General features: G+C 44.2%; 1 protein-coding gene across 3 annotated transcripts; it reads left to right on the top strand.

The window, feature by feature from the left end:
* Nucleotides 1-2765: 2765 nt before the first annotated feature.
* Nucleotides 2766-20808, top strand: LOC113265314 (ADP-ribosylation factor 2). Of its 3 annotated transcripts, none has more exons than XM_026512580.4 (6): nt 2798-2870; nt 3737-3921; nt 5167-5333; nt 11732-11842; nt 16807-16931; nt 18975-20808. In XM_026512580.4, exons 3-6 carry the CDS (start codon nt 5186-5188, stop codon nt 19134-19136), a joined length of 546 nt encoding a protein of 181 aa, XP_026368365.1. In that variant the 5' UTR covers nt 2798-2870; nt 3737-3921; nt 5167-5185; the 3' UTR covers nt 19137-20808. The 3 variants fall into 3 exon arrangements, with proteins under 3 accessions (XP_026368364.1, XP_026368365.1, XP_057174093.1); XM_057318110.1 differs by having other exon boundaries at nt 2817-3205; XM_026512579.4 differs by lacking the exon at nt 3737-3921 and having other exon boundaries at nt 2766-2870.
* The last annotated feature ends 1729 nt before the right edge of the window (nt 20809-22537 follow it).

The raw sequence follows: 22537 nt of genomic DNA, 5'->3' as shown, positions 1-22537 counted from the left end.
TGAATACAATCTTTAGTAAGTTAGACCTGTTTTCTTCTAGCCCCTCTCCCATACATTCCCCATGCATATTATTATAAAAATATATGATGGGTGCCTGGCTGGCTCAGTTGGAAGAGCATGTGACTCTTGATCTTGGGGTTGTGAGTTTGAGCCCTGTGTTGGGTGTAGAGATTACTTTAAAAAATAACATCTTAAAAAACATATACATATGAAACATATGTATGTGTAAAACATACATAAACATAAAACATAAATGCATGCGTGAGTATATATGTATATAAACATGTCTCTGTGTGAATATATGTACCTACATGTGGTTGTAATCCTGTAACAATTGAGTGCCTTGTGGGCAGGGACTTTGTTTTATTCATAGGCATCATGATGCAGATCTTGGGAAAATAATGCATATTCTCAGGTCATTGAGGTGGAGGAATAAAGCCCCATGATTATCAGCTCCAACATTCCTTCTGTAGGGTACAAACGATGGTAGGAAAGATCTTTTCTTTGCTATTTCAACTTTTTTTCGGGTTATGATGAATCCATTTAAACAGGCTTCATAATTGCTGGCAAAACAGTTTTGCATCTTTGACTTGGAAGTCAGCAGAAGGACGTGAATAGTTCATTTTCAGTAGATGAAATAAAAATGCTAGTAAACATTTGGAGAAAAACAAGTAATCAGAGAAATGAAAATGAAACCAACATGAGATACTTTTCTTTTTTTTTTTTAAGATTTTATTTATTTATGTGACAGAGAGACAGCCAGCCAGAGAGGGAACACAGCAGGGGAGTGGGAGAGGAAGAAGCAGGCTCCCAGCGGAGGAGCCCGATGTGGGACTCAATCCCCGAAACGCCGGGATCACGCCCTGAGCCGAAGGCAGACGCTTAACGACTGCGCTACCCAGGCGCCCCAGAGATACTTTTTTTTTCTTTTGGTTATCAAATTAGAGAACAAAACACATTAAGAAGAGCTTACGAAATGATGAAGTAAGCACTGTTTTCACCTGGCAACGGGAAATGTACAAATGTACATTGTCAAGTGAATAGGAAAATGTACGTTTTGGTTTGGGAATGTACATTTGCATAGTCTACTCAGAACATAATTCGGCAGTGTAATATATTATCAAGAACCTAAACATCTTCATGTTTTAACCCAGTGATACCACTTTTGGGGTTTTTCCTGAGGAAAAACAATAGCCAGGAATTCTGGGGGGAAAAAAGTTCAACATTATTCATATAGAAAAGCTTAAAAACAATCTAAATGTTGAACTCCATGAAAATGATTAAATAAATCAGAGTATATCCTTATGACGGAATATCACACATTTCAGAAATGTTTAAATGTTAAGTTAATGTGGAAAATGCTCAAATTAAAATGTTAACTGGAAAAAAACCCCAAAATTTTATGTATTCTAATCTGAACTATGTAAAAAAAATTGCATAGAAAAATAACTGGAAAGAAATAATCCAAAATGTAACAGTGATTGCCTCTAGATGATAGAAGGGTTATTTTTTTTTCTTCCCCCTCCTCCTTTTCGTCCACTTTCTGGTGAGGAATGTCATTTTTCATGTATTTTAAAAAGTGACTTTGTAGGGGCGCCTGGGTGGCTCAGTCCGTTGGGTGTCTGCCTTCAGCTCAGGTTATGATTGTGGGGTCCTGGGATAGAGTCCCACGTCTGGCTCCCTGCTTACTGGGGAGCCAATGCTTCTCCCTTTCCCTCTGCAGTTCCCCCTGCTTGTTCTCTTTCTCTCTCTCTCTCTCTCAAATAAATAAATAAATAAATAAATAAATAAATAAATAAAATCTTTTTTAAAAGTTACTTTGTATAATTTTTTTCGTCAGAAAATTTTTTTAAGGAGTCACGTAGAAAAACCTCTTCTATATTTACTGTCATATATACAATCACTGCGACCGGGACAGAAAGTATGTAGTAGAGATTAAGACCTAAGCTTTTATCTCTGTTCAGCTACTTAATTTTCCTCTTTGTAAAGTGGAAATAGGTAGTTTCTAACTCAGAAGGCACTATGATTATACAGGTAAAGTCCTTCACATAGTTCATGCCACGTGGTATGTGTTCAATAGGTGTTCATTTTTCTGATTATCTCAGGTACCATTTACAGGAGTTGGTTACCTTTTTGGCTAACCAAATTGACGTTTAAGGGGTCTGAGTTATCGAGAGGTCTGCGATAGAGGTCTGCGATACTGTGACATCTGAGAGGTGCAGGTGACTAGTATTTTATCCAACTGTTGAAAATCTGTTCAGAGGCAGGGCTGCAGTCTAGCTTTAGACTGAGTAGGAAACTTTCCTTAAGCCTAACTTCTGTGTCAATGTCTGGGCATTTCCCAGATGGGACACCGCCCCAAACTAGTTTCTACTTTTAGCTCAACCGCGGCAAATTTCCTTAAATATCACTAGGAACTCGGCCCCGCCCACATGCCCCCACACGGTTGGTTCGAATGCTCCCGGGGTTAGTTCAATCCTAGGGATTTTTCCGAGTCTATTGGCGGAGCAAATCGAAAATCCTTTTACCTTTCTGATTGGTCGCGCGAGGCATTGGGGCGGGGCTTGTGGGAGTGTCTTGCCGGGACGCCGGGAGCTGTCATTGGAAGATGAACCCGGCATTTTCAGAGCTTCGTGCCGTCGCCTAGGTGCCGAGGGGCGGGCCTCCTCGCGACTAGGCTCTTATTGTCCTTTGCATTGGCCAGACATGTCGTCACTCACAGAACTTCGAGCTCATTGGTACGAAAGCTCCAAGAGGCGGTGGATGATTGGTTGGTTGCGGTTCCCTCCCCTGCGCCGGTCGCCATTTTGCAGAGGGAGCCGAAATCCGAAAGGCAGTGGTGTGGGTAACCGTGCTGAGTGTGGTGGCAGGTGAGTAGCGGGCTGGGGAGAAGGGGCGGCAGCAGTTAAATCCAGGCCTGGCTGGATTTCCGCACCATCAGCGGGCGGGAAACCAGAGAGCAGCAGTTGGCCTGCGGAAAGGGGTTGGGATCCCTGCCCCTTCTACACCCTCTGTAGGGCCGGCGCTGCGGGGACTCGAGGGAAGCTTGGCGCGTCCACCCGTGGTCCTCCTCTCTCCCGAGGGCCGGCACCTCGAGAGGGAGCGTCTTGGCGGGCTGGCAGAAAAGGCATTCGGTGCTCTTCCCGAGGACCCGGCGCGCGTGCCCGCCCGCCCGCCGCGCACGCCCCCTTGGACACCCGCTCCCGTGAGTGCCCTCGGGGGCCTCACCGCCGTACATCCCTGATGGATAGTTGGTGCTCGTGGCAGGGAAGGGTGAGCGGGCCGAAGAGGCCCTGGGGTCGGGGACGTTTTTCCCCAGAGGTCTCCAGAGACTCGGCGGGATTTGGGCGCCTCTAGCAGATGAGTGGGAAGAAGAGGAATAGAGAAGCGGGAGGGAAAACCTAGGTAGTGTACTGTGTGTAGTTAGGAGGGGGATCGAGTACGAGTATTTGCCCCAAAGGACATTTAAGTGGGAAGGACCTTCCTCCTCCACCCCTAGCACGTTCCTTACAGTTTTTCTCATTTATGCGATTTGTCTTTTTTCGGAAACAAAGACAAGGCGTCTTTAGTTTTGTCGCCCAACAAGATTTTGACCGCTGCAGTGCTCTGGACGTTTATATACTTTACATACAGACCTACTATGAATGATTAAAGCATTCATCATTCTTCGTTTGTAGCAGTTCACTTTTACTTCATTTATGTACGGGATAAATGCTCTTCTTTTCTCTGGTTGTAGAATGGAACGGTGTATGCTTGGACAACATCCATGTTAAGCTACTGTGGGAAACCGTTGAATTTCAGACGTTGGGCCTTTGGAATCTGGACCTCCCCTTTGAGGTCACTAGGGTCCAGATGAATGGGAAGTTGGCTGTCCTTGTTGCATTTTCCCTCTGCTCTGCCCTGGAATAAAGTTTTTATTTGGTTAGCAGTTTTATTTATTTATTTAGTTTTGTTTATTTGTTTTTTTGAGGAGGGGAAGAGGGAGAGAGAAAATCTTAAGCAGGCTCCACGCCCAGCAGAATCCGATGACAGGCTGGATCTCACCACCCTGAGATAATACCTGAGCGGAAATTAAGAGTCTGGTGCCTAACCCACTGAGCCACCCAGGCACCGCTGGTTAGCAGTTTAAAAGGAAAATCATAGTGTTTGGAGCAAGGACTTTTTTTTATTTTTGAAGAATCTTTGTAGACTTTCAGGAGCTTGGTTAGAGGTGCAGACACAGGACTACTTTTAAGTCTTCAGAATGTCAGGCTTACACTTCAAATAGGCTGATGTGTTAAAAGACCGTAAAATAAAGTTCTGCAAAGCTAGTCTGTCTTTACTATTGCCTTTCTTTATAGAATCTATCATGCACGCTTCTAAAAAAATAAAATATTGAAGACTTACGCTGTTAGAAGTTAATATAGTGATTACCTTTTGGGAGGTAATGATTGGGACGGTAGACAAAGAGATCTGGGTTGCTGGTAATCATATTTTGATTAGTTCATGACATTTCATTGAACTGGTTATTGTGTGTGTTTTTATCTGTATGTAAATTACATTTCAATAAAATGTTAAAAGAAATTGGTTGAGAGGTAGGTGATGGTCAACACTGGATGCTATGGGATCTGCTCAACTCTTTTCGTAGTCAGTTTCTCTGTTAGCAGTGTGGTGTCTTAATGCTGTATTTCCTCCCCTCTGAAATTGTTTTAGGTTCTTTTCTGGGTGTTGATACTGTTTGTTAGCCAAAGGACACTACTAAATTTCTAAGAGATACTGATATTTAACCTGCCTTAAGGACTTTGCTTCACATCCCGTAAAATAAACTGGTTTCCTGCTTCATTAGTTCTCATTTCAAGAGCGTTTAGATGTATTTGTTTTGGTATTGCTTCCATGCGTAGGCTGACCAAAGCCTGCTGCCATAGTGGTTAGGCCATTGAGACTATGTTTCCACTTACCCCACTTGGATGCTGCAGGGATAAAGAAGAGTTTTCTGACAAGGCATCAAAAGGCTTAGTTGAATTTCCCTTTGAAAACGACACACTACTCCTTCTTGGCCAAATTATACTTAAGATTGTTTAATTTTTTTTACTAGGAGTCACCTTTAATAGAGCCCTGTGTTTTATGTATGGTGTTTCTCTATCTCTGCAAAGAACAGTTGCTTGACTTGCCTTTCTTTTCATTCAGGTAACAGAATTCAGTCACAATGGGGAACGTTTTTGAAAAACTGTTTAAAAGTCTATTTGGGAAAAAAGAGATGCGGATTCTTATGGTGGGTTTGGATGCAGCCGGAAAAACCACCATCTTGTATAAATTGAAACTGGGAGAGATTGTGACTACCATCCCTACAATAGGTATGTTCACGACCTGTGACAAGACCAGTTTACAAGTTAGTATGTTACACATTTACATGCCTTTTATATTGCTGAATACTTCTTTTAAAATCTCGTCTGCCCCAAGAGCATAAACTTTTTGAGGCCCAAAGTAGGTAGTATAGAATTTCCTAATTGCTCCCTGGCATCTCTAGGACCATTGCTAAATTTATGGGGCAATCAAAGGGACACATTTAGGATAAGCACAATTAACCTTATCTGCTTGGCAAAAAAGAAAAAGATAATGATTAAAACAGGGAGGACAAGGGTCCCTGGCTGGCCTAGTCGGTAGAGCTTGTGACTCTTTTTTTTTTTTTAAAGATTAATTTTAGGGAGAGAATGAGAGCAAGCTTTGTGGGGGAGGAGCAGAGGGAAAGGGAGAGAAACCCAAGCAGACTTCACACTGAGCACGGAGCCCAACGCGGGGCCTCTCAGGACCCCAAGATCACGACCTGAGCTGAAACCAAGATTCTGATGCTTAACTGATTGAGCCACCCAGGTGCCCCAGAGCTTGTGACTCTTGATCTGGGGATTTTGAGTTCGAGCCCCACGTTGGGAGTAGAGATTACTTAAAAATAAAATCTTAAATAGACAAACAGGGAGGGCAGTTATGCCTAGGCCTGAGATGGGAGCTGAGAATCTGCTATTGCCTCTTCAGCCTGTCTTCCTTCCAGCTGGCCTTTCTAAGTGGAAGCATGTCCACAGGAAGTATGTTCCTAGGGTTTAAACATGCAGTGTGATTTCCTTCACTTTGGCTCAAGCCAGTTCCTTGAGCTGGTGTCCAGCTGAGGAATCTGATTTGTTCCAGTGCTGGAGAACCTGGCAGTGGAGTTATTCCCGCAAACCAGCACTGTGTTTGGGGGCCATTTAAGGATTTCGCAAAGGCGGTTTTGATAGGACTTAGTCTTGGCCTTCTGAACTGCCTCTAGATCCAAACGCCTGAGTGAGAATAGGCCCCCCTGGGATGACATGTGAAGTCAGTAGTGTTCTGAATGTTGGATTAGTCACAGGAACCAAATGATCAACTTCCAACTTGGGCAGTAGTTTCAGAGATTGCAGCATTTGGAGAAGGAGAAAACATTCACATCCACAATTTAGAAGAATGTTATTAGTCCAAAATGAGAATAGCATAATTGCTTGGTTTTCTCCAATTATAAAAATAATTCATGCTTCCATAATGCTAGACATATAGCAAAACATAAACAAGTGTTAAAAAACACTCTACTGTTAAGATTTTGGCCAACATCTTTGTAAAATCATATGCATGCTGTTTTCAAACTTACTTTGCATTAAACAGTATGTTCGGATCTCTTTCTATATTATTTCCTCCCTTTGGAATGCTTTCCTGTCTTTTTCCTTAGCCTCCTCCCCCTTTCTGTAGCTAATGCCAGCTCATTCTTTTGGTCTTAGTTTAACCATTATTTCTCAGGGACACCCTTCCTGATAGCCTAGACTGGTTTTCCCCTGTTAAAAGTTACCGTAGTAACCGAAACTTCTTAGTAATTCTCAACCCATTTGCCATTGCTTGCCCGCTTCTCTTCCTTCCAGCAGCGTGTAGATAAGGGCAGGAACCAAGTCTGTCGTTTTCACCATTGTTCCCAAGCCCCTGGCAAAATGCCTGGCACATAGTAGCTGTCCAGTAAATATTTGGTGAATGAATGGGATACCAGTCTTGTAGATTGTGAAATTAATGGCCCCCAGTGAATCATCCCTCTCAGTATCCACCGCCATGGGCAGTCCCCTTCTATAGTGATGCTGAGCTTGGCCACATGGCTTGCTCTGGCCGAGGGAACATCAGCAAGTGTCATTCAAACAAAGATTGAATAAGTGTTTGTACCTTGAGGCTTGTACTTCTGGAATACTGCCACCACCATAACAGGATGCTAAGTGTTCCTTGAGAATGAAAAGACAACCTGGAGAGAGAGGGGCCCAGTCCACCCCTCAAGGGACTCCATAGCTGAAGCCCAGGCAACTCACAGAATTATTGGGGGTGGAGGCAGAATCATTATTCTAAGTCACTAAGTTTTGGGGCTTAAATAACAACTGATACAGATTAACATCAGATTTTAGTAACTGGATAATATTCCATTATGTGGCTATATTTTTAATGAATATCCATTGATGGTTGATTCAGTTATTTGCAGTGGTTCTTTGTAAATGATGCTGAAGTAAGCATCTTTAACATTTTTGCAAACATGTACTTTACTTCTGGCAGTAATTGCTGGAGAAGGATTGCTATGTTAAAACTAATGTACATTTAGGGGCACCTGGCTGGCACAGTCCATAGAGCATGTGACTCTTGATCTCGGGGTTGTGAGGTTAAGCTGCACATTGGCATAGAGTTTACTTAAAAAAAAAAAAAAAAACTAAACGAAAAAAACCCCAAAACCAGCAAACTTATGTACATTTAAAATGTGGGTACACATTGCCAAACTTCTCTCCAAAAAGGTTGTGTCACCAGCTGTTAAAAAGTGTTCATTTCTCCAGGGAATTTGCCAATCTGTTGGAGGAAAAAACCACTGATTTTTATTGGGATCTCTTTTATTGTAAGTGAATATAGTCAAATATCCATTGGCTGTTTATGTTTGTTCTATGACTCAATTTTATTTAGTTAGGTTTTTTAAGCTTTTATTTGAGAGAGTGAGAGAGAGCATGTGTGCGTGTGCCAGGGGAGGGGCAGCGAGAGGGGGCGAGAGAATCTCAAGCAGACTCCCCGCTGAGCACAGAGCCCGTTGTGAGACTCAGTCCCACAATCCTGAGATCATGACCTGAGCCAAAATCAAGAGTCGGACGCTTAACTGACTGAGCCACCTGGGTGCCCCTTATTTATTTATTTTTTAAGTAGTCTCCATGTCCAACGTGGGTCTTGAACTCAGCCAGGCACTCCAATCCATGTCTTGATTTTAATTTGGTTCTATTGTTTTTTCTTTTTGTTGGCATGTTTATAGGTCTCTTAACAATTTGAAGAAGTACATCATGGGTCAGGAACAACTCTTGTCATCTGTTAACTTTCTAGTCAGTTGTATTTCAACCTCATTTTTTTCTGTGTTTTGCCATATAGAATTTTAGGCAGTCAAATTTACCAAAAATTTTTTAAAAGATTTTATTTATTTATTTATTTATTTGAGAGAAAGAGAGAGAGAGTGTATGAGTGGGAGGAGGAGGAGTAGAGGGACAAGCAGTCTCCCTGATGAGTGTGGAGCCTCATGTGGGGCTCCGTCCCACAACCCTGAGATCACAACCTGAGCCAAAGGCAGACACTTAACTGACTGAGGCACTCAGGCACCCACCAATTTTTTTCTTTTTTTTAGCTTTGGTATCATTTTTAGAAAGGTCTTCCTTACTCCAAGGTCATAAAAGTATTCACTGGTATTTTCTGCTGCTAATTTTCTGTGTTATTTTTATTTTATTTTAAAAAACATTGAAATATTTTATTTATTTGAAGTTTATTTTTCTGTTATGAGTAAGGTAGGGATTTAGTTATATTTTTCAAATGGTAGGCCAGTGTTGTCCAATAGAACATTCTACAGTGATGGAAGTGTTCTGTGTCTATGCTGTCCAGGTGGTAGCTGTAGCCACCAGTGGCTCTTGAACACTTGAAATGTGGCTGGTATGATTGAGGACCTTACTTTTTAATTTTACTTAATTTAATTTTATTAAAAAAATTTTTTTTTCTGTTTTTTGTTTTTGTTTTGTTTTGTTTTTTTGGTGCTGAAACCCAGGAGTGAATAAAATTTTTTAGGGGCGCCTGGGTGGCACAGCGGTTAAGCGTCTGCCTTCGGCTCAGGGCGTGATCTCGGCGTTGTGGGATCGAGCCCCACATCAGACTCCTCCGCTATGAGTCTGCTTCTTCCTCTCCCACTCCCCCTGCTTGTGTTACCTCTCTCGCTGGCTGTCTCTATCTCTGTTGAATAAATAAATAAAATCTTTAAAAAAAAATTTTTTTTTTTTAAGTTTTTTATTTAAGTAATCTTTACACCCAACATGGGGTTTGAACTCACGACCCTGTGGTAGAGAGTCACATGCTCTTCTGACTGAGCCAGTCAGGCTCCCCCAATTGTACTTAATTTTAATTAAATCCAAATAGCCACATATGTATTGGACCTGTGCAGGGGTAGACCGTTGTCCACACCCATTTATTGGATAGTTTTTCCGTGTTGATTTTGTTTATTATTTTATGTTAATTTCTTTTTAGATTTTATTTATTTACTTATTAGAGAGAGAGAGCCAGAGGAGGAGAAGAGGGAAAGCAGACTCTGTGCTAAGCATGGAGCCCGACACGGGGCTTGATCTCATGACCCTGATCTCATGACCCAAGCCAAAATCAAGAGTCAGACGCTTAACTGACTGAGCCACCCGGGTGCCCCATCCTTGCTGATTTTAAATGCCTTCTTTTTCATATACTAAGTTTTCATAAGTATGTGTGTCTTTTTCTAGACATCTCCCTGTTGTAGTCATTTGAACTTAATCATTTCATGTATTACTAAGGTTTGGTAATATCTTTACAAATTTGTTATCTGTTTTCAGAGAGTTCCTGGTTACGTTTACTTGCTTATTTTTCCAGATTCCATTTAAAATCATTTTCCTAAGTTTCCTGCCCCACCTCCCTTCCCTCATCACTTGAGGATTAGAATGGCACTGAATTTATACATTTATTTAGCAAGAATTGAGATTGTTGCAATGTAGTGAGTGCCCCTTGCTAAAACAAGACATGACTCAAAGGAAGCCGAGGAGAGATTATTTTCCCCCCTTATTTTAAGTATTTAAGTGAAGCATCAATGTGTAGGTAAGTGATATAACCACATTGTGTGTTTTGAGAGTTTTGATTAGAAAATGGTGAATGGATGGAGAGAGGAAGATTAGCTGCAGATAGATTAGTTAGATCGCTTCAATAATTGAGGCTAGAAATGACTATCTCTTGGGTTAGGGTGACTTTTAGATATTGAGGAGGTTGAATTGGTAAGATTTGATAATAAGATTTTTAGGGGTGAAAGAGTTCCTCCCAAATTTCCAGCTTGTGGGATGAAGTCAGTGCAGGGGTAACTAGGAGAGGAACAACTTAGAGGGCCAGGGATCTTTTTTTTTAAGTAGGCTCCATGCCCCGCATGGAGTGAAATGTGGGGCTCGAACTCATGACCCTGAGATCAAGACCTAAGCTGAGATTGAGTCGGACGCTCAACCAGTGGAGCCACCCAGGCACCTCTAGAGAGGTGGGGATCTTATTTTCAGTTTTGACATAATACCTTATTGCAGCCTTTGAGATATCTAATCAAAGACGTTGGATAGAAGGTTGGATTATGAGCCTGAAGCTCAGGAGATCTGGGATGGGATAATGTAAATTTGAGAGTTGTTAGCACAGAGGTGGTAATGAAGCCCCACGAGTGAATGAGATTACTTCCTGGGGCTGTGGAAAGAGGAGCTTGGATGGCGTAGGACAGAATCACAGGAGCTCCATCATTTAAGGATCGATTAAATGTGGTTGAGCTCACTAAGTAGACCAAGGTTCAGCCATGGAAGTACAAGGAAACGGGAAACCAGGGAAGAGTTTCAAGGAGGGAGTGAGCAGTAGTGTCAGAAAATCAAATTGTGCAAGAACTGGAGAGCATCTGTTGGATATATTGACATGGTGATCATTGCTCACCTTGGCCAGGCCAGCTGTGTAATACGGTGAAGCAGAAGGTGCTCTTGGGTGAGAAGTGACACGGTGGGTGCAGTGAATGTAGCTAAGCTTCTTAGAGAAGTTTGGCTTTGATAGGGAAAATAGAGGGTGATAGCAGGTGAAGATGTGGAGTCAAGGAAGGGCTTTTTTGAAAGATGTAAAGACTTAAGCATGCTGAGAAGAACAGATTGGAGACTTCGGAGAGGTCCAGACTGTATGGGTGGATGGAATCGGCATTGGATAGTTGCCCCCTTCTCTTCTAAGAGGGAGAGAAAAAAGTATGGGTACAGATGTAGGTAGGTTTCTATGCTGTGTGGTGGGAGGTGGAAGTCAGTCTCATTAATGGCTTCTGTTTGCTCTGAAGTATGCTGGAAGATCTGCTGAGAGAAAGAGGGCACGTGTGAGGTTGGAGAGAGTAGAGGAGGTTTGAGACACCCGTCATGATGAATGGAAGAGCAAAGCTGACTAACATACTGTGTTTTGTAAGCAAGAGAGATTTTCCTTTTAAAGTAAGCTCAACGTAGGCCTTGAAGTCAAGACCCCGAGATCAAGAGTTGCATGCTGTACCGGCTGAGCCAGCCAGGTGCCCCCTGTAAGCTAAAGATCTTTGACTAGAGAGTTGCTTTGTAAATTAAAAGTACTGTCCAAATGTTAGCTGAAATTCATTTGAATTGTTCAACAGAAGTCTTCATTAAAAATTTTCTCTATCTTTGCAATTTAGGTTTCAATGTGGAAACGGTAGAATATAAAAATATCAGCTTCACGGTCTGGGATGTTGGTGGCCAGGACAAAATCAGACCTTTGTGGCGACATTATTTCCAGAACACCCAAGGTAAAGATTGTCCAGTCTATGGCCTTGGATGCATTTGTATTAAATGTGTCTAAAGATGGATGCGTGAAGCAAAACCTTGTACTCTGCTGTCCTTGGACTGCCCGTCATTCCTTCTCTTCCGATGACCCGCTTACACTTACCGGGGAGGTTTCTTTTTGGAAAATGGTCCCTGCCTTAGGAAAAGTACTTGGGCATTAATGCGCTACACAGAAGACTGCCCTTAATGCAGACTAGTTAAAAATGGCTATCCTGATGAATTTTGTCTTTTGGTTAATGGAGAGCTGTATGTGCCTCAGATGAAGTACCAGGTTTGGGAGAATTTGAGTTCATAAACTCTTTTAAACTTGTTGAGAATATCTAAAAATCATGCCACTGGTGAGAAAGAGAGGAACAGGCATGGCTGGAACCTCAAATGCCAGCATCTTGTGTGGCCATGGTGCCTCCCTGCTGCCCTGCTATTCTAGAAGTGCGTGAATCGACACGTGTATCCCAGATCATTACCTTATTTCCTTATCACTGGTTTCTGGGGTTTTTTGTTTTGTTTTGTTTTGTTTTTTTAATTTTTTTTTTAAGAGTTTATTTATTTGTCAGAGAGAGAGAGTGAGCACAAGCAGGGGGATCAGCAGGCAGAGGGAGAAGCAGGGTCCCCACGGAGCAAGGAGCCCGATGCAGGACTCGATCCCAGGTCCCTGAACTAAAGGCAGACGCTTAACCGACTGAACCACCCAGGCGTCCCCTTATCACTGGTTTCTTAAAAGTTGGCGTTTTAATGGGTCCACTCCCCTATCAATCCACTTGAGGTTTTTGCCCGTGGATTTTGTGTTGGATCAATGCTACCGTACAGAATATTGCCTCTCAAAGTATCCATAAACTTCTAGTTTTTACACCCTGATTCTCCTGTAGAATCATAACCAGATGGCATCTCCACGCTTCCTTTAGAACTTATTTGGAGTCTTAATTTTGAACATTCTACAACGGGTGGTGGTAGCATGGCATGCATTTCATGGTAAAGACTTGTGTTCGTTGGTCTCGTCAGAGCCAGGGCTCACACCAGCTGGCCCTTTAGATTTTAGATCATTGTTGCAGCACTTTGCTTGGTTTGTGGTTTTTGTCTCTGGATTGGATTATTTTTCCTCAAAGTAGTGCATTTATCTTTTTTTTTAAGTTTTCATTATTAGAAAAATCAAATCAAATACAAGGACGGAGAGGCTACATAATGAAGCCCCTGTGCTCGTTGCCCAGCTTCCACAGTTACCAGTGTTTTGCCCGGAGTATGTTCTAGCAAATCCCAGACAGGCTATACGAGACCTTCTGCTCAAATATCCTTCAGTTTTCATTTCAAACTGATAAAGCCTTTTTTTCTGAACATAATCTCCATGTCATAAACACGCCCCCAAATTTAATATTAATTCTTTCATGCCAAATACCCAGTCCTTAATCGAGTTTCTCCAGTTGTATCAAATATGTCCTTTCCGTATTAGATTTGTCTGCGTCAGAAACCAAAGGTCACACACCGCATTTCATTGTTCTGTCCCTTTCGTCTCTTATTCTACAACAGTTCCTCTCCAGAAACACTTTGTTTCTGTGCCATTGTTTTTGTTAGATATTTATCCCATATTCTGGATTTGGCTGATTGTTGTGATGTTACTTGTTTGTCTTTGGATATCTTGTAAAGTGGGGGTTCTAGAGGCTTAATTAAGTTCTGGTTCATTTTGGTGACAAGAACACCTCACAAGTGCTGCTGTGGATTCCTCTTGTGTCACATCCTAACACAGAAGTTTGGCCGTCACACTTTTCGGGATGCTGAGTGAGTTCAGATGGTATCAGCCTAATTCTCCCAAAATAAAGTTCCCTTTCACCTACTGATTTGAGCATTCATGGAAGACTATGACCTAGGTCTGTTATTTCATTAGAGTTACAGAACGGTGGTTTTTCTAGATCTTGTCATTTAATCTGTATTTTTTAGCTGAAATCCTTCTAAACAAAGAATTCCTTCATCAGATACTTGTTTCTTTGAAATATAGTGTATATAACAAAGGCAGAAAAAGTGCTTAATTCTTTCCCTTTATTAATCTTCCGACAAACAGCTTGATACCCTAGCAACTTCCATGATGACTCTTAGATTTTTGTGTCTTTGTGTTTCAGTCCACTGCAGACCGTACTTTTGATACCTGGAGTGTTTGTCTGTCTTGGCTTGGCACTTGCCATTTTGGCCAGACTACTGCAGTTCCTTGTTAGTTAATAAAACGAGAAAGCATCGGTTTGAACCACAGCTCTGCTGTGAAACCTTGGGAAAGTTATTCTTTCTGTCTCCGTTTCCTTATCTATAAAACAGAGGCAGTACCTGCTGTGTTGGATGATTTGGCTTAAATGAGATGGCTTTTGTAAAATGTTTAGTTCTGTGGTTGGAAGATAGTAGGCACTCAGGTGGGAGCCTCTATTAGTCTGGTTTCTCCAGAGAAAACAGAACCAACGATGGATGGAGATCTAGACACATATATGTATCAGATTTATTGTAAGGAATTGGCTCACATGGTTACGGAGGCTGAGCAGTCCCAGGATCTCCATTTGGCAGGCAGGGGAGCCGGCAGAGCCGAAGGTGGACGGTCCAGTCCGAGGGCAGAGACTTCTCTCTGCTCATCTTGTGCTCTCTTCAGGCCTTCCGTGGATTGGAGAGGCCCCTGGCACGCTGGGAAGGGCGGTCTGCTTTACTCAGTCTACTGATGCAAACTTTCTTAACCTCAGCCGGAAGCACCCTCACAGACACACCCAGAGTAATGTTTTACGGAATGTCTGGGCACCCCGTGGCCCAGTCAAGCAGACGCATAAAATTAACCATCACCGAGCCCAAATTGTGAGAGGTTTTACTTCCTCATTCTCTGGCAGGAGTCCTTTTGCCTGCTCGATGTAATGTCACCTTCATCACCAAGTTGAAATGCCTTTTTGTTTTCAATCTTCTATTCATAACAAGCCCAGTTTTGTGGGACTTCAGTAATTTGCTGTGATGGTGGCCGCCTGGCTATGATCTAGGACCCTGTTGGGGGGGGAGGCAGTTAACTCTTCGTGAAGCTAGCAAATGGGGACTGCTGGGAGAGTGGATTTGCTGTCTGCGGTGGGTCCAGACATCGCAGCCAGGAGTAGGCTTGGATGCTGCCCCTATTTCTCCTGCCAGCTTCTCAAAGGTCAAGCTGTCTTTTTTAATTTAAAATTTTTTCATCAGTACATTGAGTATGACAGACTTAATGATAGCTTTTAGCTGTCCATGAAGACACTTAACTGTGGGTTCACTTAGGCTTCACTTGTATAGATTGAAATTTGAGCTTGTTTATATGTGATTTCTTAGTTGATTATATTATATAGAGTGCATAAAATGGTCCATTAGTTCTCATGTGGAAAGATTTTTTAAATCTGATGTGATACAACAGACGTGACTTTGACGCGCATGCAGTCCCCAAACACTCAGTAGCCGTGGGAGCTCGTGTCCGCCGCGGTTGGCTGCTGCAGAGCTGGTCGGGCAGCTGGTGGGTGGGCCGAGGAGGCGGGAGGGAAGGCGGGGAGGGCTGGCATCGATGTTTCCCTCCCAGACATAGCTGTGAAATCCCAGTGTCCCAAGGAGCCAAGAGGACGTCTTGCCTACATCTTGGCTACTACATTTCTCCTACCAGGACGGTCCCTTCGGCAGTGTCCCCACAAGTGGTGGCTGAAGCTGGGCACACGTGTCTCCAGTGACGGAGTTGCGTCCTGAGGCAGCCCATTGCATCTTCAGTTCTGTTGACTCTATCTGTCGACTTCCTGTAGCTTGTACCCACTGATTTCCAATGTACAACCAGAGCTATCTAAGACAAGTGCGACCTCTCTTTATGGCATAGCTCTTTAGATATATAAGGACAGCTGTCAATCCCTCCAATGAGTCTTTTGTCTCGATAAAATACCCCCAGCATATCAGTTCTTTTTCGTCTGGCATGGTATCTCATTCCTTTACCATCCTAGTCATTCTTCGAATCCTTCCAGGTTGCCTGTGTTTCAGAGTGTGGGGCCCAGCAGCGACCACGTAATATTCGCAGGATGTTCTGACTGCCGGGCGACGGAGAAGGCTTTTTCTCGCCCATATCCTAGAAACTGAGCTGCCATCACTGCTCTTGATACAGCCTAGGAGTTCTGGCAGCCGCTTCAATTTTTGTCGCACAGAGGGCTTACTGTCAGCTAACCACCAAGTTCTTACGATCATTATTGCCGCAGGGACTACTGCTGAGAGGGTCTTCCCCAGTCTGTATTTGGGTGTATGTTGGATTTCCCCCTGGGGAGTCCTCTGGTGATCGTCCTGGCCCAGCCAGTGTAGCAGCAACCCCGCCTGTGCAGAGTTCAACCAGCTTGGCTTAGACTCAGTGTGGTGCTATCTTTCTTCGACCTGTCTCTTGCTTCCTGAGGATTCTCTGATGTCTAGTATGGGATCCTGCAAAGATTTCCCAACAGCAACGTCCTGGAGTTGGGCCAGACGTCACAGGTGAGGGGCACAAGACTCCCTTCAGACACCTGCTGTAAATGTGAGGGTCCCCAGAACATTGTCCTTTCCGCGTGGTGTCAGGATGCGCCACCTCCAGCACCCTGATGCATGACGACTACAGAGTATTGCCAACCGGGACACTTACCTGAACTTCGATGTCCCTGGTTTTTATTGGGACTTCGTTATGTAAACAGGATGTAGAAGTGAAGTGATTAAGCAGGAGCCTAACCTTTTCTCTATATTCTTTCTTCTGTTAAGCTGGGGAAGGCCTGGATGCTTCCGAAAAGATAGGCCAGTGCAGTGTGCGCGGCAGGCTCCCTAATTCTGGAGAGTAGACGTTCTTCCTTAACTGACTGCTTTCAGTGAAACTATACACAGAGGTAGGAAGAAGCTGTAAGGACGTGTAAACACTTGCCCTTTCCAGGTTCAGATCACCAACACACTTGTGATTTCTTTCCAGGTCTGATTTTTGTGGTCGACAGTAATGACAGAGAGCGAGTCAATGAGGCCCGAGAAGAACTAACCAGAATGTTAGCAGAAGATGAGCTCAGAGATGCAGTCTTATTGGTGTTTGTAAATAAACAGGTATATTGTTGGCTTTCTGAATACTGGGACCGAAATTGCTGCCAGGTGTTCACTTAAAAATATAGATATTTAAATCAGATGTCTGCCTCCCTCTCTCCAGTCCCTACCATAACCTTTCCCTCCACCTCCCTTTTTTTTTTTTTAAAGTAAGTTCTAGGCCCAACATGGGGCTTGAACTCACGACCCCGAGATCAAGAGCCACATGTTCTACCGACTAAGCCAGCCAAGCACCACCCCCCCACCTCCTTTTGAGCTTATGTCTTCTGTTCATTCACTCAACAAATAGAATTGAGCATCTGCTAAGATCCAGGCATTGTTTTAGGTATTGGTGACGTAGCAGTGAGCAGCAAGACAGACAAAAAATCCCTGTGCTCATGGAGTTTACATTCTAGTGGCAGGAGAGTCAGTCAGTACATGAGAAAATGACATCTGAGCAGACCTGAAGGCCAGCAGGAAGGGAGCCGAGTGGGGCTAGAAATAGCAAGGCAGCCAGTGCAGCTGGAAAAGAGGGGGCGGGGGTGGTGAGGGAGGCGATGGTTGCATCATATGGGGTCTTCTGTCAAGGAGGAGAAGGGGCTTCTACATAAATGTAGTGGAAAGCAGTAAAGGAAGGGGGGGGGGGAGTGTAGAGCTGTCCCGCCTTGGGATTCAAAGCGGAATGAAGCTTGGAAAAGAAGGGAGCGTCGTGGAATGTACCAGCCTGAGATGACCTCAGTCGGGTTGTGATGTGTTTGCTTCTGCTTTCTCCTTCATCCGTTATGTGACTGAGCTCCTGCTCTTCTGACAGGCCTGCATCCTGTTTGTCACTTCAGATTTAGCGAAGGCATTTTCTCTTGCCCTCCAGCTCTTTGTAAACATGATTTTATTTTGTTTTATGTTACGTTATTTTATATTTTATTTTATTAGGATATTTTTTAAGTAGGCTCCACACCCAGCACGGAGACCCAACACAGGGCTTGAACTCATGACCCTGAGATCCAGACCTGAGCTGAGATTGAGTCGGCTGCTTAACCGACTGAGCCGCCCCGGTGCCCCTGTAAACATGATTTTAAATGGAGGCTGGACCATCATTCGCTCAGTCTTTACCCTACTGTTAGGTTCGATGCCAGTCCAGAATTTCACTTGTGAACATAATGGGCTTTCAAAAAGAAAATGACACTTGGTCTGTTAATGATAAAAGCAGAACATGCCCGTGGTGTAAATGTGCCAGCAGTTCAGAATACCAAGTGAAATACTCAGCCTCACTCTTCAGGGTAAAATAATATTGTTAAATTTCTTCCACCTGTTTTCAGAGCTACAACTTTCTACGCCTGTGTAAGCTGTTATATGATTGTATTCATATGTACGTTCTGGAGATGCACCTGCTTTTTCACTTAGCATATTTTGATGTCATTCCCTAGCAGTATCTCTGGAGCTACCTTACTACGTGCCAGGCACAGTTCTAGGAACTTGGAATATATCAGACGACAAGATAGAAATTCTGTCCTTGTAAAGTTTGCGTTCTAGTTAGAGACAGATAATAAGTTATCAACATACCAAATAAGTCCATTTTATAATAGTCACATGTGGTGAGTGCTGCATTTGAAAAGATGAAGCAGGACAATTAGGGAGGGGTCCTGGGGCTCGGGGCCGACGGCCTTGCAGACCACCGTGAGGACGCCGGCTCTTCCCTTGAGAGAGAGGGATCTGCTGCAGGGCTTTGAAAGAATGACTTGCTCTGACTTTCACTGACCACTGGCTTGAGAATAGACTCGAGGGGCACGAGCACAGGAGCAAGGAGATCAGCTCGGAAGTTATGTCAGTTCCCCAAGTTAGAAATGGTGGTGGTGGGAGCGGGTGGGTGGCTGTGGAGGTGGTGAGAAGTGGTCAGATCCTGCATTGCTTTGATGGCAGAGCCAGTGGGTTTCCTGATGTGAAGTAGAGAGGTCAGACAGAGAGAGAGAAATTGAGGATCCGCTAAGACTATGACTTAGGTTCTAGAAGAACATAATATTTCATTACATAAATGCATCATAAACGGACTTTTGAATTTTCTTTTCCAAGGATCTTCCCAATGCGATGAATGCAGCAGAAATAACAGACAAGCTCGGCTTACATTCCCTCCGCCAGAGAAACTGGTACATTCAGGCCACTTGTGCCACCAGCGGAGATGGGCTTTACGAAGGCCTGGACTGGCTCTCCAACCAGCTCAAAACGCAGAAGTGATCGGAAGCGCTCCGTTCCCCGTGCATTGTGGCAGAGTCAGCTGGCCTCTTCTGTGTGCGTGTGTGCGTGTGCGGAGCCGAGGGTGGGTGTGCGGCTGGGAGTGGGAGCAGCTTTCTCACGCTGTGCCTTAGACGCGCTACAAGAAAACCAGGCTTACATTTGAAGAAGAACCAGTGTCACATTGTCAGTGCCACCTTCCATTTCGGGAGTTCTGAGGGTCAGCTTAGCCGGTGATGGAGGGGTCCAGAGGGCTTTCCTGGTGCTCGAGACCCCGAGAGGCCCAGTGGGCGGGAGGAGGAGAGCTGGGGTGGGGCCCAAGTGCAGTCCTACCGTCCTGGGTCTGGCGGCTCCGCCTGCCTGAGTCCTGTTAGATTTCGGTGGCCTTTTGTCAAAGAGGAAGGACCCATCATTCTTCCCCATCACTGCTGGAGCTAGCAACTCACTGTTCAGTGCTTTAAAGCAAAGGATCCTCAAGAGAAAAGGCACCCGCTTGCCGCAGGGCTGAATTCGATTTGAACTTCTCCCTTAAGTTATGTTCTTCCTGGTTTAATGTGCTTTATTTAAAGGAACTCGAGATCTTTTTCATTAGACTGTCAAGATTCCGTAGCACTAGAAAATCATCCAGTCCTTTCCTCATGCTAGTTCCTTTCCCTGTTTGCCTCTTATTTCTCAAATGGAGACCGTTTGGGGTAAGTAACCCCACGTGAGGCCAAGGCTCTTCACTGGGGCCACGTAGTCAAGCGCAGGGCCGGGTTACGGAAGCGAGGTGAGGGTCGTGTGTGTGTCCTTGTATCACCATCTCGGGTTTCAGGCTCCTGAGACTGCTGCTCCCACTTCTCTGCTCTGTGCTGAATGTTCTGTGCTCGAGGCAGGAGGTTTACTCCTGGGATGGAATCGTCACCAAGTTCAGTTGTCTCCGTTCAACTTGGGGTTTCGATTAGTTTATGTTCCCAGAGCCACACACCTGTGAGTTCTGAGAGAGAGAGAGGATTGGGAGGTTCATTTTGGAGACGAAATTCCCAGCAACCCCTGTTACTGCCCGAGTTGGTGCTAAATTTTGCTATGAAAAGTATCTAATCCTGACCGCTCTCCACGGCGCTGACTCCCTCTTCTGGATGGCAATAATGTCCTACGTGGAGACGTGCTTTATGTTGTCTTCAAAATATTCATAGGAACGCCTGGGGATGAGCTTGGTTTCACACGGTAGTCAGTCTAGAGCTCGTTTGTGCCGACAGCTGTTGGCCAGATGTGTACCTACGTGCTTCCCCTACTTTACCTTTGAAAATTCCTTTTTCAAGAAAAATGCTTATTCAAATTACAGAGGAGGGGAATGTAAGGTGAATTTTAACAAAAGTAAACCTTGTTTATTGATAACAATGAAGTTGATATTACTAGGAAGAAGTTTCATACCATGTTAAATGTGGGGTGTAATGTTTTTCTTTAAAATATTGACTTGAAAGAATGTTCATTGCAATACTGGTATCCAAGTCCAGATTTGATTTTTAACCACGGAGTAATTCCTGAGAAATATTTATGTTGTACGCCTCAAACTGGCAGGGACTGTGTCTTACCCTTTTGTATTTATGCTTAGTACAATGTACCTAGTACAGTGCTAGGCCTCATTAAACAATTGTTGATTGGTTGGACAATAAAGAACTTGCTTTGGAAGGAGGAGAGGACAGCCTTGTGCTTCTGAATGTCTTGAACGACTTTAGAATCCCTTTTCGCCTCCATCTTGGCAGACTGACTTTATGCCTTTAGCAGTACTCCTCACAGACAGTTTTCCTGGAGCTTTCAACTGTGGTCTTCTGTGATTTGGAGCTGCTGAGTTGGGGGTGAGTGGGGCCACCTCAGTATAGTAACTTTGAACGAAGACTTGGGTCCCTGAATGCCATGTTGGCTTCCCAGCTATGTCCCTTACTAGCTGCTGGCCTCAGACCATTTACCCTTAGCCTTTGTATCTCTGAGCCTCTGTTTGCTTCACTGTTAAATGGGGATAATAATACCTGCCTCATAGGGTTATGCGGATTCAGTGTCTCAGACCTTTGCACACCTTGCTCTGGGGTTTCCCTGGGAACAGCAGTGCTGGCTGCAAACTGATGAACATTATTTATAGGAGAAGGGAAGTTGGGTGGTTGGGGGGGGGGTTAACTAATCTCTCTCTTGCTCTATTCACCTTCTAATCCTGCTGAGTGCTCTGTCCTTTTCTGACCGGGGAGAATGCTAATGAGACCAGCCGGGATTCTTGTTCGGCAAGCACACTGCTGTGTCCTACCCTCACCTGTTCGTCTTCCTTTTTTAAATTTTTATTTATTTTTGTTCTGTGGTTTTTAGTATATGCAACCACAACTACTAATTTTCAACAACCCCGAAAGAATCTCTGGATCCGTCCGTTCTCCATTCCTCCTTTCCCCCAGGCCTCCGGCAACCGCTAATCTACTTTCTGGTTTTTTGGATTTGCCTATTCTGGGCTGGTGAGGGGCCTGGGGAGCTAGTGGGAACTCTAGGAAGTGCTGAGGTGCTGTTGGCCTGACCACAGCTGGGTCCCGAGGCATCAGTCTGAGGTACAGGTGAAGCAGAATCCCAGGGGAAACACTGCCCCCTAGGGACCACGGCATTTATTATCCTGAGAGGGAATGGGGTGCCACCAATAATTACGTGGGACATGGCAGGAAGTGGGTTGTGCGGTCACCCTATAGAATGGCAAGAGTTCTGAACCTGGAGTCCAAAAGTCCGAAACTGAAATTTAAGCTCTGCCCACTCATTAGTTGGATTCGGTTGGGCTACTCAACCTCTGACCCTCCATTTCCTCTCCTGGAAGTTCCCAGGCTGACCTGGGCTACAACAGCTCTGTGTGAATACCAACAAGATGGGGTAACGGGGGGGGGGGGTGGTCTGTGGGTTAGTTCTATATACTGTGGGTCCTGTAGTTTGATCTATTTTAAATAATGTCTTCCAGAGCTGGGAATATTTCCGTGTGAGTTACTAGGCATGGGAGGGTTGAAGTAGTTTGAAGTGAAGTGAGGTAGGACACCTAGAATTACCCAAGACCTTCGCCCACAGGTCTGTTGGAGGCTGTCACACAGTACACAGGGAATCTGATGACGCGTTGTGGAGATGAAATTTTTTTCCCTTTGAGGATTTTGATATTCACCTCACCTTTTTTGGTAGCAGCTTTACTGAGATATAATTCACGTACTGTACAGGGCACCCATTTAAAGGTTACAGCCAGTGGTTTAAGTACACTCAGATCTGTGCGACCGTTACCGCAATTTTAGAACATCTTTGTTATCCTGAAAAGAAACCCTGTACCATTTAGCATTCACGCGCCATCTCTCTCAGACCTCCCTGGTCCTAGGCAGCCACTCATCACCGGTCTGTCTCGAGACTCGGCAGAAATG

Source organism: Ursus arctos, unplaced genomic scaffold (genome assembly GCF_023065955.2).
Source record: "Ursus arctos isolate Adak ecotype North America unplaced genomic scaffold, UrsArc2.0 scaffold_24, whole genome shotgun sequence".
Classification (NCBI taxonomy): domain Eukaryota; kingdom Metazoa; phylum Chordata; class Mammalia; order Carnivora; family Ursidae; genus Ursus; species Ursus arctos.
This window is presented reverse-complemented; position numbering and strand designations above follow the sequence as displayed.